This window comes from Xenopus laevis, chromosome 4L (assembly GCF_017654675.1).
Source record: "Xenopus laevis strain J_2021 chromosome 4L, Xenopus_laevis_v10.1, whole genome shotgun sequence".
Classification (NCBI taxonomy): Eukaryota; Metazoa; Chordata; class Amphibia; order Anura; family Pipidae; genus Xenopus; species Xenopus laevis.
The window spans coordinates 56,141,906-56,169,611 of record NC_054377.1 but is presented as its reverse complement, the minus strand read 5'-3'; the positions used below and the strand labels follow the sequence as shown (position 1 = coordinate 56,169,611).

The 27,706-nt window shown below is 40.0% G+C and overlaps 1 protein-coding gene across 1 annotated transcript; it reads right to left on the bottom strand.

The window, feature by feature from the left end:
• Positions 1–1,625: 1,625 nt before the first annotated feature.
• cotl1.L (coactosin-like F-actin binding protein 1 L homeolog) lies at positions 1,626–27,627 on the bottom strand. The gene is given in 4 exon segments (NM_001087325.1): positions 1,626–3,553; positions 4,886–5,043; positions 26,732–26,814; positions 27,403–27,627. Coding segments are annotated over 4 exon segments (429 nt in total). The 5' UTR covers positions 27,480–27,627; the 3' UTR covers positions 1,626–3,442.
• Positions 27,628–27,706: the final 79 nt, after the last annotated feature.

Genomic DNA, 27,706 nt, shown 5'->3' with positions numbered 1-27,706 from the left:
TGTTTCGGTCTTATGTAGCAGTCCAAAGCAACCACAGCCCTTAAAAGTAAAGATCTGTGTCTCCAAAGATGCCCCAGTAGCTCCCCATCTTATTTTCTACTGATTCACTGCACATTCTCTGTACTGATGTCACTTACTGAGCTTAGGGACCGACTCAAAATATACAATACACATAGAATATAAATTTCACAGTTTAAGGCTGATTAGTAATTAATACAGATAATTACTACATGGCAGCACAGAAACCAGTGCAACTAGCATCAGCATTTAATAATCAGTCCTGTAGCATCAGCTTTTATTACAGACTAACCTCATTTTCTGCTTGATAATTTGCGATGACCCCTAAGCTTAGCTTCTCAACAGCTGCTCAAAGCCCACTGAGCATGAGAGTGTCACAGACAATTTCCAAGATGGTGACCCCCTGTGACAAGTTTGAAGTCCTGGATCATTGCTGCTATTGAGCTGAAAACTTTAGGCTGGTGCAATCAGTTTATAAAATGTAATTTTTTAGGGTTTAGTTTTCCTTTAAAGGGGTTGTTCACCTTCCAAACACTTTTTTAGTTGAGTTGTTTTCAGATTGTACTCCAGAAATAAAGACTTTTTTCAATTACTTTCCATTTTTTACAGTTTTTCCAAAATCTAAGTTTAAAGTTGAATGTTCGTGTCTCTGGTGTTTGAGTCTGGCAGCTCAGTAATTCAGGTGCAGATTTTGAACTGGTACAATTTTGCAACATTTAGTTAAGTTTCTCAGCAGCATCTCTGGAGTATCAGCAACTATTGTATCAATTCTAACAGCCGTCTTTAACGAAACCCAGAGATTCTGCTCAGCAGGGACAAAGATAAGAAATTAATCAACAAAATGTATCAGTTTAGAACAGTTTAGAGGGTCGGCGACCCCCCTCCTCCCAGAGCTGATTTAGAAGGTGAAAAATTATACTCTACACTTCAATATTCGAAAAACAATCGCAAATAGAAAGTAATTGGAAAAAGTATTTATTTCTGGCGAACTACATGGAACCAACTGAACTGAAAAAAAGGGTAAGAATGTGAACAATCGCTGCTAGTTTCAGTTCTCCTAAGAGACCTGCTTATCATAAATAGTTACTTATCTTTGCTTGTCTTAAATTGTTACAAAATTATCTAAGTGCAACTGCTGAATGTTCTGGGCTCTCTGCCAAAAAGCCTCTTATTTTAAGTTTCAGAAACGTTGTATCTTTTTCTGGTGTTAGTGCAGGAAAGAGAAACTCAGGACATTTCAGTAACAATCTGGGACTGTGGTCTGAGCTGTCAAAACATGGACTGTCCCACTGAAAACAGTACAGTTGGGAGGTATGCAACAAAATAGAGGAGGCAGGATAGCTCTGCCATGAGGAATTGTTGCTCCAGGAGTCTATCCTAGAGACCTGTTACTCCAAGGTTCCTCTAGTAAATACTATGTTGCAATGATGGAAATCTAGAAATATTTTGTATTGTTGGTGGAAAGTATGATTATTTATACTGAAATGAACATAGATACATTATAATAAATTATCCCTATAGTCCCATCCTCAAGACCTTTTGGACCTGGCTTGTTTGCTCCAGGCAATATGTAGAATTAGATCTATAAAATAAATAAAAGACACTTCTGAAAAAAAACCTCTTTATTTTTTTTTTTATTGTTCAAGTGGTTTATTCTTAGCATTGATGCTGTCCCACACTTCTCATTCCAGTTAATTGGATTTCCTTGTTCTGTTGCAATACAAGTGGCCCAGCTCCTGTAGACACAGCCAGATTTATAGGCCTTCAGGTTACTGCACAGCAGCACCACTGTTCCCACAGAAATAAAAGCACATTAAAGCAGCGGGTGCTTTCCTTACTTTGCATGTTTAAGCAGAAACCCAGAATGTTACACTGCTGCCAGAGGTAATCACTATATACTTGGCAGCTTTATTTTGTGCTGGTTTCAAAGCAGAGAAGCCAAACTCACATGCAACAGACTGAAGGCACTTTCAGCACTGCCCAATCCACTGACTATTTCTATAGAGAGATGACGGTCGTGAAGCAAAAAAAAAACGTTTAAAGGCACAGTGAGGCTTAACTACATGTTGGTCACATATGAAACAGCAGGAATGTTTACAGATGTTTATCAATAAAAGATACGTGCAACCAAAACAAATTAAATCTCCTGTGTGTTATTGTGTTTTCCAGTACTCTTCCATATTAAAGAAACTTTAAAGGGTCTGCAGGGCGCAATATGTATAGGGCCAGAATGCAGGAGCCCCCCAAAAGATTCTTCTCCAGGAAAAACAAAATATATCTCATATTCCGCCTCTGTTTTTTTATGTACACAAATGTAAACATTACAAATGACTGTTTCATATGAAACTCTGTATTTCAGCACAACTGTCCCTAAAAAACATGCTACACATACGATAAGCAATACACTGTAAAACTATTTTCAAGTCATTTCTGAACGTTGATGTTTCTATCTATAAAAAAAAAAAGGTAAATAAAACATAGAATGAAAGGCAGTTCCCACTGCACTTGGGTGTAGAGCTTGGTATTGGTTTTAATGTGTAAATGTAAAAAAAAAAATCTAGAGCCTTCTCTGATTGCCTCTATTTATGTCCCTTGTACAGTGTTTATATCCATGCTTACTAGAGGAAATAATACCATAGGATTTTTTTAAAAAGCACACAAATCCATACACTGTCCTTCCACCTGCTGATAAACTACAACTCTCAGCATTCTCAGATAAATAAAGGCTCCCAGGTGATACTGGGAGTTATTTAAAGGTGATAGGTTGGACTTTTTCATTATAGAACTAGGAGTTTCCAAATGTTTTTCTTTGTCTAAAGATATGCTTTTTTTAATTTAAAAGCTTTATCTGGCCAAGTACAAAGAATGCGACACTAGGTTTCACGTTTAACATTCCTGGGAATTAATAAATTACATGACAGATGCCAGTAAATGTACAGTATGTGCGTAAATAATATAGGCATAACTATAAGGAGCTCATATCCTGCAACTGCTGGAGGATCCAGAAGTGTAGGGGGGGGGGCAAGGGAAACCCTAAAACATGTGAAATTTCAATTTAAAAAATTCAATCAATGTGCTATAGGTCTTAATCGTTCTGGGGATATAGTGTCCCCAAAAAGATTTTTGCTAAGGGCCACAGTAACTTCTAATTATATGTCAGTAGCCAGTGGGAGCATGGCCATGCAGAAATCTGTTTGGTGCAAGTCAGTGTTTCACTATCAGAGATGAATATGGAGATAATGTGATGTGGAATGGCAAAGTGCATCCAGTTTGCCCGGGTAGGCTGGATAGCAAGGTTAGGGGCATTTGCAAAAGAAATAACCAGTTATTATTTGCTTGGTTTTTCTTCCTCGAGTATTCTGCAGTTTTCACGTTGTTGGCTTCAGGACTGGAAACTGGCAGGTGGCACCACGGAGGCATGGCTCTACTCAGCTTGGGCATCGTAATTGGCTCCGCCTGCTTTCTTCAACTCGTTCCTAATGTATTCTTCCTCCAGCTCTTTATACTCTGTGATCACTAACTCTTTGGCAAAGTTCTAAGATAAGAAGCAAACAAGACAGTTACAATTGTGCAAGACACATGTATAAAATAACTTGCATTCTCCTCCTCCATTCTGAAACAGCGCAATGGGTTCTGTCCCCCGTTCTCCAACATTCCTCCATCTACACATCTGACATCATAAGAGAGTCACAACAATACATTCCTCAGGACAAACAGCACAACGAGTTATTGTTCGCATCGGAACACTGACTATCATTGACTACATGATATGCCATAAAGCTTTAATTATGTGCCACGGTCTCGCTTCCCACCCGCATTGATCTATCCCTGAATCTGCCAGATTGTAACACACCATATGGTCGTCACATGGATGACTGGGAGCAAAGTTGGCGGTTGCACACAGACACTGTTATAGCCACGAGTGGGAAGGGGCATCGCGCTGTTATTCATGGCTGGGTGCAAACACTCTCTCTGCGAATCAACAACCTGCCAAATCCTGACCCATTAGCCAAGTTGTTAATGTTTAAAGTTTGCTCAGAAAAAAAGGAGAAGTCAACTGCCAGATGTTTTGGTTAATACTCAAAACTGCCTTATAATTACAGATTGTGCTTCCCAGAAACAATAGCACTGCAGCTTTATCACTGCCGGAGTAAGAGTAGGACACACTTATGGACAGGACAGACAGCTAAAAGGAGCTCTATAACTCGTATAGCAATTTGTTTTTGATTTTTTTGCAAACAGCAGAACATAATAAGTGTTTCCTGCTCGGCATCTTTAAATCAGCTTTACGCTTGACTTCACCAAGGAAGTCCAAAGTTTATTACCACCACCTTTTGTACAGTGAACAATCAATAATCTCTTGAGTTATACAAACATAACTCATATCAGTACATTATAATTCAGATAAAAGGAGAGCACCCCTGCTATGTAGATTTTATTGCCAAAACTGCTATAAAGCAGTTCACCTGAGTGTTAATGCCATATGTGACTGCCGAGAATCAGCCCCTATAGAGGCATCAGCCTTTCCCTGTGCTTGCATCCGGGTCCACTGTGTGTCCACTGGATTTTGGAACCAAAATGCATACTTGCACGTTTCCGGGCAGTAATTTGTTCCATGTGCTTGCACCTGACCCGATGTAGGATCCAGGTTAATATGTGAAAAAAATGTTGTGCAGGTCAAATCCAAGGCAGTAAACTTTGACTGCAATTTTCTTTATTGAGGAGTGGATACACACCAAAGGATCCAGGTACAGGGAAAGGCTGATGCCAGCATAGGGGTTGATACCTGCCCTGCGTTCATCCGGCTACGCCTGGCATTAGCCTTAGGACTGATGCATCAGTCTGAAGAATAATTTTAGTACATTACCTGCACTACATCTTTCACCAGGGTCTTGTCTGTACCAGTTTTGGCTCTCTGGAGGCCACCAACATGTTCACCGATCCAGGTGATTAGGACAAACTTGGTTCTCTTGCTCATGGCATCCCCAGTTATGAATCGGATGTAAGCATACAGCCTGATATCATCTGAAAAGAACAAAAGAAAAGGCTCAAGATTCACACACAATGCTCTTGCTTTACGTTCCTTGTATTTTTTTATAAATAGATAGCAGAGAAGCAGGACCCCTGGGTATCATGAGCAAAAAGAAGTGATGCTCTCATATATATTTTTGCAAAGACTGGAAGAAGAATATTCTGTAAGCACCCAAAGCTACAGCCTGATACACAACAGTCCATTCTATAGAAAGTTGGCCCTATATGTACAGTCGATGCTTGCTTTTCGGTCACAGGACAGTACAAATGGCAGCTAGAAAACAACCAATTAACATCATTCAACAATTTTAATTCATATTCAATAGTTCTCCCTGCCATCACTGGCCACTTAGCTGTGGTTACCTCCATACACCTAGGGTTGTCACTGCCGATAACGTATCATTTCAGATCCATCCTAACACCATTAATTTTGTGCCTACCATATTCTTCTTCTTATTATTATTCCATTGTTGGTATCTGTACCTAAACAACAGTCAACAACAGCTTTCCAGCTGCAGGGATGCAAAGTCTGTTCCTGTATCCGATGCTTCCTCTTATTTTGTTATTCATGTCTATGGAGTTGTACTGAAATTCTTAAGCTCAGTTACAGTCAAGGCAACTCAGACTATTATTTTTGCTGGTTTATTGTTAATAGTAGTTTGTAGCCACAACATTGCGGAAGTATAGGGGTGCTAAACACACCATGAAACACTGATCTTCCTGTTTAAACAACACTTTTTTGAGAGTACAATGGTGTGTGTGAATTGCAGCTCAACTGAGAAATGGAAACACAAAAACACAGAACCATATATGGTCAGTTTGTAGAGGAAAAAACGATATTGCAGTGCAGCGGAACTGTAAAAGGAAAAAGGCTTAGACAACTAAGCTGGGTAGAATAAAAGCAACAGAACTGGAATATTCATAGCATTGCTGCCTTGCAGTACTGGGGTTTTGGGTTCGACTCTATCCAGGCATTAATTGCAAGGCGTTTGTATGTGGATATCGTTGCTGTACAGGTATGGGATCTGTTATCTGGAAACCAGTTATCCAGAAAGCTCAGAATTATGGAAACGGCCATCTCCCATACAGGGGGTATAATATCCACTGGGGCAGGGATTAATGTGAACAATATATAATATCTTTAAAACACTGCCGATTATGTCAGTACTAAATAAATGTCTATTAATAATACTCTTATTGAACTAAATGAAATATACCTGTAAGAGTTAATAAATGACATCCTAATTTTATGATAGTGCTGCATCTGCCTAACTGGTGACCTGCTAAACAATGTGTTGATTCAGGTTATATCCGGGCCTCTTTTTTCAACAGATGGATTTGTGACCTTTAAACTGCATTAAGAACACTGCAACATGTGGCTTGGGCCCTTGGAAGGCCAAGAAGTTGGTGACCTTGCAGAAAATCCAGGAAGCCTCTTGTGAAATCTCTTTAAACGTGAACCAGAAGCAACAATTGTGATTACTTCAAGGGTTACACTAAGCTTATTACAAGAGCATGCTCTCTAATCTTGAAACCGCTTTAAAATGATGGGTCTATGAACGGCACTTCACACAAGAGACACAAAGAAACAAATGCACACAATCATACTCTCTCTCTCGCTCTCTCTCTCTCTGATTGACTGTATCGTCTATTCTATAGCATCACTGGCTGCTTGACTTGTACTAACATTACTCGTTTTGTCTGACTTAATATGGTTAAACATATGAATACAAACATTGTGGACAAGCAATGGAAAGATATGTTCTCTACTTAATATGGTTTTATCTAGGGATGCACCGAACCCTGCTTTTCAGAGTCCGGGCAAAACCCCGAATCCAGGGGCACCAATTCAGCCGAATAGCAAAACCGAAAAAAGCCAGTGTATGAGCAGAAATACCTGATTCGCATGCAAATGGATGTTTTTCCAGTTATATAGAGTGCGGATTCAGTTTGGCTAAATCCTGATAAAAATAACTTGGATTCTGCAGAATCCTGAACTAAATTGGTGCATCCCTAGTTTCATCTTTATACCTTAAAAAGACAGTTAGTAAGAGGTGCATTTATTTATCTCAGTGGGTGAATTCCATACTGCTTGCCTCCAATGAGGCAAGTTACATAAACAATGCTATTGTTGCAGTTTGCAGAGTGGAACCCTGGACATAAGCTACTGTATGTGGCACAGTAAATTCCCTCCTGGATGTGATCCTATATTATGTTGATAGTGCTGATATGGAGAAAATTAAATGTTCAGGATTATTAAAACTATTATTATATCCCAGGAACAAATAAAACAAGAAACAAGGGCACAAATGAAAAGTATATTTCTGGTTCATAGTAGACGCGAGTCCCTAGGTGTTCTTTGGGACCTATGATATGTGTTCACAGGACTTGACACAAGCACTGATAAAGTAACTGCCTATCTGGCCACTGCTTATACTGTATGTTACATTACAAATGCTTGTATAAACTATATGTATTAACATAGGAGTTTTATCACGGTTTTGCAGAAGCCAAGATCCAGCGTGTTATAACAAAACAGATGGAAATTCAGCAAAGGACACCCAGTTTCCTTTATCATTGTTTCTTGCAGGAAGTGCGAGAGGAAATACTACAAATGTGTGTATCCACATAGAGTATTTATTCGATTCTTTTGCCCTCACATACAGATCAGTTCTTGCTTTCCTTCCTCAAACAATTCTTCCAGTCTGAATTGCCTACATAACAAGTGACCCAGCATATCCCCAAGTCATTTGACATTTAATTTTGTTCCTGTTTAAACAGATGACCCAGTAGTAAGCTATGTATCCAGGAACCAAAAACCTTCATCATCCACTGACATAGTTTTATATTTCGGCAAGAGTTTATTTTTCTTGTTTCATCAGCAAAATATATTAACAGTTTGTCTGGTAACACAGTGCTATGGCAAATCTGCCGAGTAAACAGGACTCGCCAGACAGAATTTTAGCTGTTGTGTTGGGAAATAAGAGTTTCACGGAAGCTTAGCTTGAAAAAAAAAAAAAAAAAACCATGACTTCAGCAAAAGGCATTCTGCAGTAAATCTTTCAGTTACAAACATGGTTATTTTAATGCATTTTTATGAAAAGAAATCAGAGCAAAGCTTTCTGTTTAGAAAACGGAACTATAGCAAGGAATGATTGAAGGTCAGTGGAACAGCTCTGAGAGATCTCACAAGTCAATATTAAATGATAAAACAGCTTCTCTGCCCCATATTAGGATTAACATGTATATACTGTATCTTTATAATGGCAATATTCTTACACCCCTTAAAACAAGTTAAAAGACAGTAACATAACTGGATGTTATGGGGCCCCACAGCAAATTCAGTTTAGGGCCACAATAAATGAATGGCAACATATAGGACTGATGAGGCACAAGGACACGCGCATCAGCACTTGAAGCAGGCTGTGTCAAAAATTCTTGTGGTGTAAGCCGCGCCAAGGAGCACAAAATGGTGTCTGAGTTTCCCTGCTTCAGACAATCTGCAGAAATGTTTATTGTGGTTAACTTGAAAATAGCCCATTGAAAATCTCCTAAAAACTATAAAAACATTGGTAAATTGGCCTATTCTGCATCTAGGTCACTGCCTGCTCTGCATTTCACTCCAGATTATGGTGCCTCACCCTAAAGATGAACTGAACTTGAGCCACATTTGTGATAGGATGTGTACTTTAAGAAAATCGGAATGGCTGCCTAAAGGCTTGATATTGGTTCTTTATGTGGCCTGGAGCCCTGGAAGAACAGTGATTCAGCAATGCAAAACTTGAGTACTAACTTGCTTTCCTGGCATGAGTTCACACAATCCAGTTTTCAATGCCGGTCAGAGCATCGAACTTACAGCTGTTGCCAGGATAAAGTCTGAGTTATTGTGCTTAATGCCACAGGGCACTAACTGCAATGAAAGACCTAGTAACACCAATGAGAAGATATTAAGTTGTTTGTCAAGGTAGAGAGCCATGAATAACATAGCTGTAAGATAAGAGACTTCCATTTTGTAGGGTGCCACCCTGGTGACTCCACATGCTCGCCTCTCTTTACCAGTTGTGTTCCTCTGTTACCATCTTGGCACATCTGCTGCTTATCTTATGCGACTCATTGCCCTCAACTTTATGCATGTACTGTACATTTCATTATGGGACAGATTTACTGGAAATTCAAATTCGAAATTTTTCTTTTTATGGTCAAAAAATTTGAATTGTGAATTATCCATTCGAATTTTAATTCAAATTCGAATTTCAAGATTTATCAAACCTATACCCTGGGAACAATTCAAATTCGACCTTAAACCAGCCAAGTTCATGTATCAGTCAATGGGAGAGGTCCAGTGACCAATTTGAAGATGTTAATTGCCTTTCTGAAAGTCAAGTTTTTTTCAGAGAAAAAAAACTCGATTCGAGTTTAGTTCGTAATATTCGTTCAAATTTTAGATATTTCCTTTTTTTTTAAACAATTGCCGATTCACTAAGGGTCGAAGGATATTCCTTCGATTGAACGATAAAATCCTTCGAATCGAACGATTCGAAGGATTTTAATCCAACGATCGAAGGAATATCCTTCGATCAAAAAAGTTAGGAAAGCCTATGGGGACCTTCCCCATAGGCTAACATTGACTTCGGTAGCTTTTAGATGGCGAATTAGGGGGTCGAAGTTTTTTTTAAAGAGACAGTACTTCGACTATCGAATGGTTGAATAGTCGAACGATTTTTACTACGAATACTTCGATTCAAAGTCGTAGTCGAAGGTCGAAGTAGCCCATTCGATGGTCGAAGTAGCCCAAAAAAAACTTCGAAATTCAACGTTTTTTTACTTCGAATCCTTCACTCGAAGTTAGTGAATCGGCCCCTAAGTGTATTCGTATTTATTCGAGTTAAAAAAAACATAGCTCTGCTTTGTGCAGCAGCAAATAAAGACGGGCTACTCGGGAGGGGGGGCGATCCTAGCTTTAGGGTAAGGCCACACGAGGAGATTCAGGAGATTTTGTCGCCTGGCGACTAGTGAGGCAACTTCGGACTATAGAAAACGCATCGCCTCGTGTGCATTAGCGTAGGTGACTTTTCATTGTAGCCTATGGGAAAACACGCTGAGGCAGTTCGGGGAGATAGTCGCTCAGAAGACAAGGCGATTAGTCGCCAGGCAACAAAATCTCCCCGAATCTCCTCGTGTGGACTAACCCTAAATGCTGCCCCTCCCATTTGCCTTTACATAGCCGGAGGTTGTCTTAAAGTTATCAGGAATGGCTTTTTACCGCCCCAGTAACTTGTGGGGAACTGCCGCCTGAGGCGAGGTAGTCCCTGGAGCTACTTTGGGGCAGGACATATTCCATGGGACATATCTGCACTGCTAAAGAAACTTATAATTTTAGAGACAGCAAGATTAGAATGAAAACTAGGAAATGACAGAACACTTTAAAGATCAACATCTACATCATACTAACATTTATTCTATTATGAACCTCCTCTAAAATAATTTTCAGACCTGAGCCCTGTTTATAAATAACACCTCCCACTATGTGTTACAAATGGTAGAAAAATGATACTCCCATTTCCCATTATATTTTCCATTTACATTATGCACATACCCTAACAGCAATTTTGAGCAAAATTGTGCCTTTTCTGTTCTCACAGTTTGGAATGACAGTGCATTCTCCAGCCTGCAGCAATGAGAGCAGAATATTGTAATGAACAGCAAATTGCTCATGTTTCTGGTATTCACGGGTTCAAAAGGTGATGGATTCATCAATGCAAGTTTCAGCTTGAACATGATTAGAAGTGGGGTTAAGCATCTCAAACTGCCTAGCATGCTGGCTCAGGTCACAGTGAAGTATGCAAACAAGAGCTGGCCAGGCCAGACACACTGCAGCTTCTCAGAGTAGGGGGGCTTTGCTGCCTGGCTAATATGCTACTAATTGTAATAAAATGTATTGAACAGCAAATTAACATAGCCAGCTTTCTGTATTATATGATATTTGGAAGCAGGTCAGGGTTAGGGTTTGTGGGATCTTTAAAAAAATGGTGTGTCTCTACTTTACTACATGTATATGTTTATTTATTATGTGGACATGTTTATGCAGCTCTTCTTCTTGTTCCAGTGGACTCAAAATATTGGTGCATACTTAACGGGGTGGTTCACCTTCAAACAACTAGTTGTTTTCAGATCACCAGAAATAACGACTTTTTCCGATTACTTTCTATTTTCTATGTGTCACAGTTTTTCTAATATTTAAGTGTAAAGTATAATTTTTCACCTTCTAAAGCAGATCTGGGAAGGGGGGTCGCCGACCCTGTAAACTGTTATAATTTGATACATTTAGTTGATACATTTCTTATCTTTATCGGTGCTGAGCAGAATCTCTGGGTTTCATTACAGGCAGCTGTTAGAATTGATACAATAGTTGCTAATACTCCAGAGATTCTGCTGAGAAATGTATCAACTTAAAGTTGCAAAATTGTAACAGTTTAGAGTCTGCGCCTGCAGCCAGACCGAAACACCAGAGACACGAACATTCAACTTTAGATTTTGGAAAAACATTAAAAAATAAATAATGGAAAGTAATTGAAAAAAGTCTTTCTGGGGAACAATCTGAAAACAACTGGAATGAAAAAAGTGATTGGAAGGTGAACGACCCCTTTGAGTTAACTTTTAGTATGTTACGGAATGGCCAGTTCTAATCAACTTTTCAAATGGCCTTAATTTTTTTTCCTTTTTTTTTTATAATTTTCGAATGATTCGCCTTCTTCATCTGACTCTTTTTGGCTTTCAAATGAGGGTTACTGACCCCATCTACAAACAAATGCTCTCACAACATATTGATATTGCTACTTTTTACTACTCATCTTTCTATTCAGGGCCTCTCCTATTCATATTCCAGTCTCTTATTTAAATCAGTGCATGGTTGCTATGGCAATTTGGACCCTAGCAACCAGATTGCTTAAATTGAAAACTGCTGAATAAAAAGCACAAAAACCACAAATAATAAAAAAATGAAACCCAATTACAAGTTGTCTCAGAATATCACTTTCTACATCATACCAAAAGATAATTTATAAATGAACAGCACCTTTAAGATGACCACACATGGGTTCTACTAAATGGCCTACAGGCCCACACACTAGATAGATATTGTACCTGCACAGATGTAAATGGGCACCTTGCAGTGATCAGACTGGCCTATGGCAATGCAAAATTGTACCCATGCAGCTCCAGGTTGGTTAATACCTCTACACAGGCCCGGACTGGCAATCTGTGGGTTCTGGCAAATGGCAGATGGGCTGCTGTATGTTTCCATAGAAAGTTACGATATAGTGGGCTGGTCAGGGGCTGTTTTGACTCCCAGTCCAGGCCTGCCTCTACATACACCAAATTTAGGAAAAAGGGTTCCACTCGAGGACCAATAATAATACAGTTTGTGCTTATATGGCTTTAAGTAAAGGTAACAAAAAACGGTTTTTAGAGCAGTGCTTTTTCTATATGAAGAAAAAGTGGGAGAGTGTTTTGCTGGTATTCGTGTGCAAAACTGAACAGGTGCAGTATCTTCAGAAGCAGAAAAGCAAAACAGTAGAACTTCTGTTATTACTGCTACATGCACTACAGAAATATAAAAGAAAAACAGCATTCGGCACATGTCATCGTTCTCAGGGGGGTGAAATAATTGCAGTCATAAGAACTGGGATAAGAAGAGGCTTGACAAGCAATCACTAATTATACACTGCTCCTTTCAGATTTGTTTATGAGAACAATTTACTAGCAGCAGCAGAGTATTGTGTTGTACAGTATTTTACAGATGGGGCATGCTTTTATTTTGGCTCAAGCAGGTGCCATAAAAATCATTTGCAGGGACACTTTAATGCTGGGCAGGTACATTCTACATGTGGTTCCTACCACTGGGCTTTAAAGGAACATTATACTCCCCAATTTCAATAATACGCTGCTTTGTATTGAAAAAATGAATGCTTAGTAAAGTCAAGTGTGATAATTATTCCAATAGGGACACTGTATAATTAAAATACATTAAAAAAAAAAAATACAAGCATACAGTAGTCATTAGTACGTAATCATAAGCACGAAAAAAAAACTTGAATGAATAACTCTCAAAAGACAATAGAATAATCTATTGTCAGATGTTATGCTGAAGTGTTTATAAAGCATCAACATCTTTTGCAGCTCTGTACTCTAAGGGCTCTTACTGACGAGCGTTTTTACCTGCGCTCCCCTGCGTTCCGATTTTCTGCGTTCAGCCACAGGGGAGCGCAGAAATAGACGCATTAAATTTTTTCCAATGGGGCTGTACTCACACAGGCGCGTGTAGGCGCCGAACGCAGGTTGAGATGCAACATGCTGCATTTTTCCTGCGTTCGGCGCCTACACGCGCCTGTGTGAGTAGAGCCCCATTGGAAAAAATGTAATGCGTCTATTCCTGCGCTCCCCTGCGGCTAAACGCAGAAAAACGGAACGCAGGGGAGCGCAGGTAAAAACGCTCGTCAGTAAGAGCCCTTATAGTAGGTTGTACACATCAAAAAGTATGTAAAACGGGCCCTGCTCATTAAAGCTTACAATTGACAGGACGATTGGAGAAGTGGTCTATTTATAAAGCTGTCATCGTTTTATCTGATGTTTTTTTTTTACATAGCTTCTTGCAAGCTCCTTTCAATAAGTAATGAATATTGCAACTAGTTATTCTTAATGGCTTTCAGATTACAGAGACCATGGGAAAAATTATGTGTAAGGAAAAATACACAACTTTTTATGGCATACATCATTTTGCACAGCTTTATGATTAGGTTACTAAGTAAAAGTAAACTCCATCCACTAAAAGTACATATTGCAACTCTAGCAATACACCAGTTTTAACAGTGCGTTATAATGGCATACCTTTAAAACAATTTTTTGGTGTGACTGTTCCTTTAAAGGGCTATTAACAAAGCTGTTTTGAACCAGGATCCAGGCATCTGTCTCCACCTTGCTCTGTCACTGAACAATGTTTTATCTAGAATTTAAAAGGGATTGTTTCTATAGCATAAAAACAATTGTTTCAGTAATTGAACTGTGATAAAGCCATAGTACAATTTGAAACAGAGCCTGGGGAAATAAAAGATTGACCCATAAAAGTGCATTTATGAAGCGCCCAAGGCAGAAGTGTTGTCTGCATGCCATTAGTTCCAGCCCTGTTTATCATTCCACAGTCAGTATTTAGTAGGGGAGGACACATTTTGCCTCACACATACCTGGCTAGAGCAGCCACTCTGGCATTTGCTGTGATGCAGGAGAAATAAAAGTGACTGAAGGGATTTTGTAAGGCATTTTAATGTAAAGTTTTGTCCAAACAAATATTAATGGTTGAAAATAGCTATAATATGCTTTTCAGAAAGAGTGGGTGGTAAAATAAATTACTGTACCAAATAGATGCATCTGTATAATGAGCCATTATTTATTCAAATGCCTATCAAAGGCTGCCGTGTAGGGAAAGCAAGGTTGTCTTCATACAAAGCTTATTATCTTAAAACAAGTTGCCCTGTTCTCCTAGATCCTCCACACTGTTCCGTTTGAGCTTATTGACTTAAACACTAGAAAGAAAAAAGGGAAACTGGAGTCCCTTAATATGTGTGACTGGACCATACAGTGGTATTTTTATTACCCACCTAGTTGGAACCAATTTTAATGAAAACTGCATGGTACAGCTTGCATATTTGTTCTCTATAGACTCATAGAAGGCACCAGTGTGCCACACTTCCTCTAGGTTTTTAAGCATTAGGCACTCTTCAAGTGCATATACAGATAAATATGTTAGGTCTGTTTGGGAAGTGGTGAGATTAAACACTCATTCAGCAGCCACTTTCTAAATATGTTACACTAGAGATACAGATAGCCACATTGTGAATGCGGGTAACTGAACCAGTAGCAGGAAGACATCAGGCTCATTAACCCACGCTGATTCCACACAATAATGGAGTGCTCTAACCTTGCGTGATGGTTCCCTTAGGACCAGGTGCTCGAACAGTGTTAAATCCAAAATTCAATGTAGCAGTCCAATAAACTGCAGCACACTGTAGAGTGAATGATTTTTTAAATAAGTGAATTTATTGGCTCATAGTTTTTGAGCAGACAACTAAGTGGCAACGTTTCCGGCCTCGCAGGACCCTTTATCAAGCCTTGTTAAACTGTATAGGGCATGAAGTTTAAATACACTGAATGCAAGCTCAAATGCCCAGCAGCGCAAACAAACCAGCAATTTTCATGTGTACCTGCCCTAAGATAACCACTTATTTACATGGTCCCACAGGATAGAGAAAGAGGAACTACAAAGACAACAAAAGAGCCTGCTCACTCATAGGCCGCATGTTACTCTGCTCTGATGATAGAGAAATACATGAAATACATGCAGGAAATTATACAACAAAAGGAAAAAGTGAGCTCTCTCAATGCTAACTGCAATCCTTCTTAGTACAGAATGACATGTATGTTCCATAACCATCCATTAAATGGAATGTCAACCCAATTTTTTGGCCTAATAAAAGAAAATATAATTCAAAGCAACATTGCATTATACATTCATTACACGTTTTCTATGGTTTTTGGTTATTTGTATGTATTGCTATTAAAAGCAGTGTTTTTCTGTCCCTTTCTATTCTTTGCCCTGGTGGCTCAGCCCTTTTTATAATTCAACTCAGGACCCCAGGGATATCTACTGAGCTATTAATGGATCGTGTAGATACTGGAAATAGTAACCTAAAGAATGAGATGTTTTTTTTTTTTTAAAGATTTTATTTATTAGAAACTTTATATACATTTAGACATGGACAGAGAAAAACAATAAATCATAATACAAAAAGAAAACATAGACATTGCAGTCCTTTGACTTCATTCTAGGATGTTATCATGCATAAACAACCACCCGCTACCATAGCTGTACTGCATTACCTGTCTGTTAAAACTGTGACTTTATTGGCTGGGTAACCTTGGAATCGATACCTCCGGGAGGCCTATTGTTGGGTTGGCATCAAGCCATGGTGTCCAAATTTTCTCAAACTTTTGGGTAGCGCCTCGGGCAAGATATGTCAGTTTTATAACCGGGATTGTCTTATTCACCAGGGCTAGCCATTCAGGTAGTGTCGGACCTTTAGGGTTCATCCATTTTATTGCAATTAATTTTTTAGCATAAAAAAGTAGTGTTCTCATTAGGTTTCTCTGGTGAGAACGTAGGACCAACTCGTCAACTATGCCTAGCAAACATACCTCCCGAGGCTTAACCCTGGGCAGACCTAGTTGTTCTTCCAGGTAATTTAAGACTTCAGACCAATACCTCCCAATATATTGACAATCCCACACCATGTGAGCGAACCCGGCATCAACCTCGCGGCATCTAGGGCATTCTGCATTAGGAAGTTTCCCCATATATTTGAGCCTAATCGGGGTGATGTAAATTTGATGACAGAACTTAAATTGAACAAAACGGTCCCTTGTAGCTATGAGGAAATCATAGATATGATCCACCGCCTCTTCCCATTGGTCATCAGTCATAGTTGGGATCATGACCTCCCACTTGGTTTTGGCCCTATCGAAGGGGAACGGTTTTACCTCTATTAAGACTTTATAAAGTTGGGATAATAGTTTCTCTGTGTTTGGGGACCATAACCGTTCCTCCCATCGGGACATTCCTAATTCTAGTTTGAGTGAACCAAATTGTGCCTTGAAGGCATGGCGCAGTTGCAAGTATCTGTAGAACTGTAAATTAGGGTTTCCTATTCTCTCTCTGAGTATATCAAATTGGGGGAAGTAACCTTCCACGACAAGATCAGAGAGATCTTTAATGTCCAATAACGGCCAGTAGTGCATGTCTGGGAGCGCCCTTAAATGTGGAAAATTCGAATTCTTCCAGAGAGGCGTATGTGGAGAATAAACTGGCGTTACATTTGCTTTTAGTTTTTGCACCGTAGCCCATGCTGCCATAGGAGAGCTAATCGCTTCTGGCAGAGGAGGCATATCTGTCTTATGTCTGTATGGTGCGTTCCTTAATGCCTCAAGGGAGCCCATTATATTTCCATGAAGTGCCGTTAGGGGGTTGTCTGGGTCGGGATTAAACCAATTATGTACAAAGGTTAATTGCCCTGCTAAATAATAAAGATACATGTTGGGTAACGCCAGCCCTCCACTTTGGTGTGGGGCCATTAGTGTTGTCCAGCCTATCCTAGGGGTTTTATTAGCCCACACCAGTGACCTCATTTCACCATTCAGTTTTTTGAAAAACTTTTTCGGTATTACTACTGGAGCATTTTGAAGTGGGTACAGAAATTTGGGCAGGTAGATCATTTTGAACAAATTTATTCTACCCCACACTGTCAGAGGCAGTCTGATCCAGTATGTCACCTCTTTTTTAAACTTAGTCAGGATAGGATCTAAGTTGGTTTCTTCATATTTAGTCAAGTCTTTACTAATAGTTATGCCTAAATATTTAAAGCTAGAAGCCCATGGGAGTCCGTGTGCCGTACCTCCTGCAACGTTTTGGTGCAATGAGAACAAATTGCTTTTCTGCCTATTCACTTTGAGGCCACTATGTTCACTAAAATTTTCTAGGATGTTCAGGGCTTTGTCAAGTGACCCTTCTGCATCTTTTAAGAATAGGATAATGTCATCAGCGTATAACGCAATTTTGTCCTCTACCCTATTTATCTTGAGGCCTAGGACTTCGGGATCTAGTCGCAGGACCACCGCCAGTGGCTCTATCGCTAGTGCGAAAAGTAACGGGGATAAGGGGCAACCTTGCCTGGTTCCCCTACCCAGTTTGAAATTGCTGGAAAGCGTGGTATTAACCCGTATACGAGCTGACGGCTTTTTATAAAGTAGTTGAATCCAGGCAATAAATCTGGGGCCAAAGCCGTAGCGCTTTAGTACTACCCAGAGAAAATTCCAGCTTACTGAATCGAAAGCCTTAGATATATCTAATGCTGCAAGTATCCCCCCTGTGTGAGTCAGTTTGGAGTGTTGTATATGAGTAAAGACCCTTCTCAAGTTTAAGGCTGTTGTTTTGTTAGGCATGAAGCCCGATTGGTCACTGTGGATCAACTCGGTTATGACTTTCATTAGTCTGTTGGCCAGCAGTTTAGCCAGTATCTTAGCGTCAGTATTTATTAAAGAAATTGGCCTGTATGATTCACATTGGGAAGGGTCTTTACCATTTTTATGGATTAGTGTAATCATTGCCTCATAGAAGGTTTCCGGAAGAGATTGGGTTTCTAGTGATTCATTAAAGACAGTGGATAATGGAGTTATCATCTGTTTACTCAGATGTTTATACCACCTGTTTGGCAGTCCATCTGGCCCTGGGGTTTTATTAGCGGGAAGGCTGTTTATTGTTTCCTCAACTTCATGGGGTAGGATGAGATTATCTAGAAATTTACTCTGTTCTGTCGACAAAGTTGGAAGAGGAATTAGATCTACATAGTTTTTTAGCTCTGCCTCACTTTTAGTGTCCTTGTTACTGTATGTCTCAGTGAAGTACTCCGTGAATACCTTTGCTATATCGTGTGGGTCTGTAACAAGAATCCCAGATTCCCCTGTAATAGCTGGGATCACTGTTGCCGCTGCCGCAGTTTTAGCCAGATAGGCCAGCGTTTTCCCATTTTTATCGCCTGTCTCAAAAACTTTCTGATTCTGATAAAGCAGTTTTTTCCTAGTGAGGTTTACTAGTTGCAAGTCAAGATCTCTTTGGGCTTGTAGTAGTTCTGTATAAGTTTCCTCAGTTCTCTCTTTAACATAGTTGTCCTGTGCATTCTGGAATGCGCTCTCTTTTGTTTGTAGCTCCTCTCTACTGACCGTCCTAGCACCCTTTATAGCACTTATGAGTGTTCCCCTAGATACTGCTTTGGAAGTGTCCCACAATATGTTAGTAGACGCTGTAGCATAGTTTTCAGTCCAGAATTGGGTATACTCAGTAGTGCATTTCTCCGCGACCGTTTCATGTGCCAGCCAAAGCGGAGAAAGGCGCCAAAGGGCTTGAGTACAATTTTTCCCCACTAGTAGGTTAAGTTCCAGTGGAGAATGGTCTGAGTGAGCCCGCGGCAGATACTGGATTTGTTGGAGTAAGTGGTTAAAGTCGGCCGTGCCCACCGCCAAGTCAATTCTCGACAATGTTTTATGCGTCATGGAGTGGCATGAGTATTGTTGTTCAAGTGGGTGCTTGCCTCTCCACAAGTCACTAAGAGCCAGTGTATCTAACCAGCCGTTAAAATGTGTTGATGCTGCGTCGACCCCTGACATTCTATCCAATATTGGGTTTACCGTACAATTGAAGTCCCCTATATAGCATGTAGGCTCCGTGGGAAGGGCCAGTATTTTCTGTGAAATCTGGTCTAGTAATTCCAGCGAGAAAGGAGGGGGCACATAAATATTTGCCAGGATGATTGGCGTGTTGTGAATTTTGCAGTGTATTATTATGAATCTGCCATAGAAGTCAGTGTGTATGGTGAGGAGCTCATAGGGAAGTCCCTTTTTTATCAGTATAGTCACCCCCCGTGAATGGGTGGAGAAGGGGGCATGATATGCATGCGCCACCCAGTGTCTTTTAAGTGCCAATAGTTTTTGTCCCGTTAGGTGGGTTTCTTGCAGCAGCACCACGTCTGGTTTGTACCTGTGTACATGGTTAAGCACTAATGCCCTCTTAAACTTCGAATTTAGGCCTCTCACGTTCCAAGAAATAATTTTAACTATAGCCATTGTAGTAAGCAAACATAGTAGTGAGCTTGTGGAAGCTCTGCCCATCGTAGCGTCCCACAGCTTAACATAGCATAAACCTTTGATATCGTTGACTGCATAAAAAGAAAACATATAACATAAAAAAAATTCCCCTTCGTTGCCATGGCCACAACCTCTTTGCCAAACCTTGTTAAATGTGTACACCTGGCACGTTGCCCGCCCCACCCTGCCCACCCCCCAAACATGGGTGAGCCTTCACCCCGAACCTTAAACTTACTGAGGTGCATAACCAATTGTCGGTCGTGCTCCGCTTCAACCTGTGCAACTTCTAATAGAGTAGTGGGTTAGTTAACCAGGATATTTTTTTTTTTTTTTTTTTTCTCCCTTCCCCCCCCCGCCCCCTTATCCCAGCCCTCAAACTTCAAAAACAGTACATGCAATAGACAATATGTTACTCAGGATGTCTCAGTAGACCAAGTGGTACCTGCTATATATGACTCGACCCTTGGGGCCAAAACAGATTATCAAACTTCCACTGTATGGGGGGCAAAGTTCGGCTTCATAGTCACAGTCAATATCCATCAATGTGTAACGATTGTCTATGTCTTTGCCGCAGCACACCAGGATGCAAAATATCTCACCATGTATTGTCTCACGGAGGGTAAGGTTAGAGATAAATTCCGCAAAATAACTTGGTGCGCGGCATACATTTCGCTCAGTGGTATTACGTGGGGTCCGGAATCGGGATCCCCCAGCCCCCTCACCCCGCATTGCGTCCATTGTCCCAATAGTCCCACACAGTGTTTCTTAAGCCCTCGCTAGTGTCTTACATAAAGGTACATACCACCATGTCAGCTGTGGCCTTTGGTACCGCGCTCTAGGCAGGATTCCCTCCGTTTCCTTCTCCGCCATTGCGTCGAGGACTGTTCTGCCGTGATGGTGGTAAGGTGTCCAGCCACTTGTCGGCGTCTAGCGCTGTTACAAAAAAATGGGTACGGTCTCCTTGCACCACTCGAAGTTTGGCTGGGTAAAGCATTGAGTAGAGGATCCCCGCATTTCGGAGCCTGCGCTTAACCCCTTGGTATGAGGCCCTCTGCTTCTGGACTACTTGAGAGTAGTCTGGGTAAATTGAGATATTGGCGCCATTGTGTGTTAGTTGGCCCTTCTTTCTGGCTGCCGTCATTACCGCATCCCGGTCCCTGTAGTTCAGGAACCGCATAATTAGCGGTCTCGGCGGGGCTCCTGGCGGCAGGGGACGAGTAGGCACTCGGTGGGCCCTTTCAATAATAAAAATGGCGGAGAATACCTCCTCTCCTAACGTCTGTTTCAGCCATGCTTCCACAAAGGCCTCGGGAGCCCTTCCTTCGCTCCCCTCTGGCAGGCCCACTATTCGCAAGTTGTTCCTGCGATTGCGGTTTTCAGAGTCTTCCGCACGAGCAGTCAGTGTAGCTACCTTTTGTTGTAGGGTAGTGATGATGTCGGAGTACGGGGCTATGGTGTCCTCGATAGTCGAAATGCGGCCCTCAGCCTCCGTGGTGCGCTCCCGCAGTGCCTGGAGGTCTTGTCGCAGGAGGGAGGTATCCACCTTAATGGATTCCAGTTGCGCTGTTGTGCTTGTGTGCGAGCTGGTTATTGCAGCTAGGATTTCAGCATTCGAGGGCTCCAATACCGCCACCACCTGGCTTGCTCTCGGCGGGTCATGTATTGTAGGCCCCTGTTTCCTGCTCCTCCACGCGGTCTGGCTCGGGGTGCGGGGTTTGCAGATATTTATCCATTTTCTGGGCTTGCTCCGATTTACCCCGTGGATTTTGTTTCCCCATCTTATTGCCGCTTTATAGAGGGGTAGCTTTTACGGTCCCCACAGTCTCAGTGTCTTACAGGATTTTTAGGTTGTTGCGAGCTCCTGTCCACACGTCTGCTCACGCCGCCATCTTGGCCACACCTCAAAGAATGAGATGTTTAATGGACAGTATTTACTGTTTCTGAATAGCTACCATCCATGCTCCTGTCCATCAAACAATTAATGATAGCATATCATACTAGACAGCTGATGGTTCAAACACAGTAACATTCCTATTCTTGCTCTTTGCATTCATGGTTTGGTTTGAAATCCAATCTGCTACCAATACATTTCTGACTGTTGCTATTCACTTGCGAAAATTTATAGTTAATGCATTTATATTGTACATTAAGGGACAGATTTATCAAAGGTCGAAGTGAAGGTTCGAAGTAAAAAACTTCGAATTTCGAAGTAATTTTTAGGTACTTTGACCATCTGACAGTCCAACTTCGATACGAAGTTGAAAAAAACGTAGAAATTCGAATATAGAAATTTATCCAGTACTTAGACTTCGATCATTCGCCACCTAAAAGCTGCCGAAATGTTGTTTTACCTGTAGAACCTGTATGGAGGCAATTGGGGGAGTTTGGGAGATCAAAGTTCGAAGTTAAAAAACTTCGAAACAAAGTAGATCGAAGGCGCTATAGGCCGGATACAGACCACTTCGACCCCCAAAAACCTTCGCCCTCTATTCGGTTGGTCTTTTTGAATTCGAAGTTTTTTTAACATCGAACTTCGGCCCTTGATAAATATGCCCCTAAACTTCATTGTTTAACATTCTCAAATCCTGATTTTTCATACCATATGTTCACAATATTAGTGCACATAGTTTTTTTTTATGAGTAACAAAGGAAAGCAACACTTTTCTTCTAAACAGTCCCAGACACCAGCGACTGAGCAAAAAAATAGGAAGTATGGGCTGAGCCATTTATACTGCCTCACCCTAATTAAAAGCATACTCTCGGGGGAAAAACTGAGCAATCCCATTAAGCAAGGGGTTTTTAAACTGTGAAGCTGCCACCTATCAAGGGAATCACCAAAGAAGGAGACTGAAGCACAATAAGCAAGACATTTGTGATAAGTATTGCTGAATTGTGATATACAGGGCTTGTCCTCGAGTTACATACATCCTACTTACATACAAAGGCTATTACAGTTATGTATTGTGGTTTGCTTGGCCTTTATTAGCATTTAGCTTTAATAAACCATCTGCCCCAATCCCCTCTGGCAAGGTCGGACTGGGCCGGCGGAACACCGGGAAAACCCCGGTTGTCCCCCGTCTCTTGTGAGCCCCACCGGCTCAGATCCGCACCCTGTGCCTCTTCTCTCTTCTGTCGCGACCAGCTGGTAGCAGCAAAAACACACCTACAGACCCTATCTCGTATGGAACCCGGGGACTGCCTGCATATGTACAGTATGTAAATTTAATAGGAGCTGTGGGTTGGGGATGACCAAATGTTAGCTCTCAGTGTCTGCAATCCTTTTTATTAACAGGTGACTAAACTGTATGGGATTCAGAAAATTGGACAAACTGTATTTTGCAACAATTAGTCATTTTAGTCAATAAAAGTGAATTCTATTATTCTTTACTTGGTTCACAGAGTTTATTTTTATATAATACACAAAAGCTATGAATATCTTGTAAATTATATCCTTATAAACGGTGAGTTCTGATGTCATCAGTTATAAACGGTGAGTTCTGATGTCATTTCAGTCACATGAAGGTCATGAAACTCCTCGGTAACTTATAATATCCTTATATTTTACAAGAGGGGGTACTTTATTCACTATATAATACCCTGGTGTCATATGACTCACTGGAACAAGTGAGCTACAAGATATAATCTACACTCATCCTTAAAATATGAGGACATTAATAGTCAATAAGTCTCATCACCTGTATACAAGCACTTGGCCTGTGGCCTCATGCTTTATGTGGTCACCAAAATTGTTACTCACTTCTAATATTCTTATATTATTCAATAGTGGGTGAATTATAATTTTTTTAGCAATGATCTTTCCTGCAGCTCCCTGCATTAGTTTAACCTCTGCACTGCCTTGTACGAGAGGGAAAAAAAAAAGATAAGAGCAACGTTTACTGGACAGCAAGGAAATGAATACTAAGCAGGAATCCTTACCACAGGTAAAACCACAAGATACACCCAAGATACGGCAACAAAATTAATAGTTTTTGAAAAGACACAATTGCAGGCAGAAGGTTTAGTTTCCCATTAAGCCCTATCACAGTGTAGAAAGTTACAAATGAGAAGAAGGTTGTGAATTAGTTGACAACCAAAATGAATCTCCACAGGTTACTACTGCACCATCACCAAATGCTCCAACATAGACAGAATCCTTCTTCTGAAATACACCATAGACAGAAAACCAGCTATTAAAAAAAATATATAAACAGATATGAAACTGCAGCTTTTACTTATTATGCTTAAAGGGAATGACAACCCAAAGAATATTTTTGCCTAATAAAAGAAAACAATTCTAAACAACTTTGCAATATATACTCATTACACATTTTCTATGGTCTTTAAATTATTTGTATATGTGTTACTATTGAAAGCAGTGCTTGTCTGTCCATTTCTATTCTCTGCACTGATGGCTCTGACTGTTGATATAATGTAAAACAAGGCAGCTGATTAACAGACCTGTCTTTGCTGGGGAACCAAGCAACTTAAAAATTAACAACCAGGAGTTCAATACCAAACATTTTTACAAATAACTTTAAAAGATGATTAACTGACTTGTCTGCAGAGGGAACTAAAAAGTTTAAAAAGTAACAACCAGGAGTTAAGCAGCTGCTTTCAATAGCAGATTTTTTTTCCCAAATAACTTTAAAAACAGTGAAAATTTTTAATAAATGTATCTTGAATAGTTGCTTGGAATTATATTGCCTTTATTTGGCAAATTTTTATTTTGGGGTTGACTTGCCCTTCAAAAACTAATATACACTGAAGGAATACAGTATTTGCAGTATAATTCAAACAATTATAAAAATGACAGAGATTTTAGCACTGGCAATAGTTGTGGAGTTACACAATTTAAGATAAAGCCAGAGGGGGTATTTTAGTTGTATGATGCAAAAATACTGTTGCAAATAACCACAGTAATTCCAGGGAAGTAGGTAGTTGGTAGTTGGAAGTGAAGGCAGATAAGGCTCTAAGGATACCACTGCTAAATACAAAGGAAGGTTATAGGTTGCAAGAGAGCAGCCACCCACATGTACTGCTTATTACAAGTATAGCAGCCTGAGGATCTGTAATAACAGAGGAGAAATTAAATGGTGATGGGCAGCCTTTAGTAGTTATTTCACTGTTATTTTACTATGAGGGCTTGGGATGTTATATATATATATATATATATATATATATATATATATATATATATATATATATATATATATATATATTTTGAACAGATGTCCTAAAATCCCTAGTGACATAATGAACATACAGTTCCTAATGGATTATCTGCTGCTTGGCTTGATGTCAGGCAATGTTGGGTACACACCCATGGGAGAGAGAAACTAAAGACCTACTGCCTGTTTCTGTATCTAGAATACTGGCCACAGCATGGTTTTCAGTTCAGGACCAGATTAATTATTCATGTGCCACCATGTACATTAAAAGACTCAGAGTAAGACTAAGTGATTTTATTTGACATAAAGGCCAGACATGTTAACAGATGCGGCTTCTTTATGTTAAACAGAATGGCGTGATGTGGATATAAAATGCAGACTCTCACACTTACTTCCCCCATCCTTTGGTATATTAATAGTTACTCTTTTTAAATAGTACATAAGTAAGTGTCCTGCTCGGTCATTATACAATTTAAACATACACCAACACAACACAGCCTAAGTCATATTTTTTACATATATTAAGATTTTGGCACTGGTATGAATTTTGATGGTACTTTTATCTGGGATTATGACAAACCATAGAGCAGGCACTGTTCTGACACACACTATGCAATCTGGAAATGTAAATTGCTTACTTGCTCACCTATAGGTCCACTCCCAATGTGTATATTATGGTATGTGAAATAAAAGATACCTGGTGGCACAAATGACCAATCATGTGCCAAATAGGTGTCTGTCTGCAGTTTAAAGCTAAATCTGCACCTGGATAATAATAAATCTGTATGTATATTACACAGTGAATAATACATGCCCTATAGTAAAATATAACAATATTATAAGTCACCGTGGTGTTCCAAGACAATATGAAGGCACAAGGCCAAAAGCTGAGTGTTTTTATACAGGTCATTAAAAGCCAAGATGATTTTTATTACCCTCATATTTTACAACAGGGAATACATGAAAAGGTCTATTATCGAGAATTCTCGGTATCTGGGGTTTTTACGTATAACAGATCTTTCCGTAATTTGGATCTTCAAATTTTTAGATTTACCTATACTAGATATACCTTAAATCTACTACAAAATAATTGAAACATTAAATAAACCTAATAGGCTTGTTTGGATCAATCAAGTACAAGGTACTGTTTTATTACTACAGAGAAAAACAACATTTTTTTGGATAAAAGATTTCCAGGAATTTGGAGCTTCCTGGATAACAGGTTTCCAGATAATGGATACCATACCTGTATAATATTTATTATAATATAAAATTTTCAGATTAACAATAGGGGACACCTTATTCATACATAGGTTGACAAATGTATTAAAAAGATGCCAGTCAACGAGGTGCAGGGGAGCCAGGTTGTAAGTTTAACAGCAGTTCCCAAATAAGTATTCATAGAACAGAAAACGGTTATACAGTAAAATGAAACGAGTGAATAGCTATGGCACTTATCACGTCACAAAACAGCACGCAGTTACGGTGATATGTCTGATAACTACCCCTCCCTGAAGGAAGTGGTAAGCTTTGTGGTAGCCCAATTTCTCTTGTTATATGTTTGTCTAGGGCAGGGAAGAACAAGTCAGATAGACTTACATTCCTTGTATATAGCCTTAGGCTATAGTGTAATTCTAGATTTCTGGACTACTGAAAGAAGCCAATATATGTGCACCTACGTGCATACTCACTAACACTCACAAATCAATTTCTGCATTAGTTTAGTTTGCTTTCAGATTACAGTATTAATCACCTGGATTAGGTCCTACCTTTGCAAGTAGAAACAAATTCTTCATAGGTTTCACCCTGTTCTCCTGGGACTATTGTATGGCCATCATATATAAAAGTTACCCTTGAGGGACAAAAATGGATACATTGAAATGTAAAGCTTATTAAACATGCAGTAAAATAAAATAAAAGCAGAACAAGCCTAAACATCTATTCATGTCCATGACCCCTTTAACAAAGTAAAATGTGCGGATATAATAGGCAATAGGAATTAAAATAATGTGCCTAATTAATTCTAAACCAGTGTTTTGGGACACAGAAAGGACTCCCTGAATTAAAAATGGTCCCTACGGTGTAACGTGTCACTCCTAAACTACAGCACCCAGCATCCTCAGCAGCTGCCAGCTGGTAGAGGCTGCTGGAAGTTGCAGTTTTGAAGAGAATTAGGAATCCACTAATACAGTCATGGGATTCACTCTCTATTTATAGGAGTCACGTGAAGCATGTCTTTATTGAGTATTCGCTTGCATTATTTCCAGGTATCATCTAACCTTCTAATGCAATGCAAGTGAATAAAATGATCTTTGAATGAATAGAAATTCTGCACTGAAATTCTAACCTCTCTATAGGATTTACTGAATGAATGGCTCATTATGGGCATAGGGATTCTAAGGCAAGAGTATGACAGCAGTATAGAGCAGGGTAGACTTACCAGCTCGTTTCATTGGTATCATCTCTCACCAGATTGTAAGCTTCTCTGCACGCTTCCTTGTCAATTTTCGTTGCCATTTGAGGATGCTCTAAGTTCTATTCAGGGTCCACCAGACAAAAAGATTTGGAAGCTCAGAAAGTAGGACAATCTCCCCTCTTAAATCCTTAAAGCAGCTCAGTGGCAGAATCCAAGGCAGGAGAGTGGGTGATGGAGCTCCGCTGGGTGCCTCCTCTGCAGCCACTGATCAGCTCCACTGAATGAGCAAGCACAGGCTTAACCCCTTCTGCCAATCCTCTCATGCTAA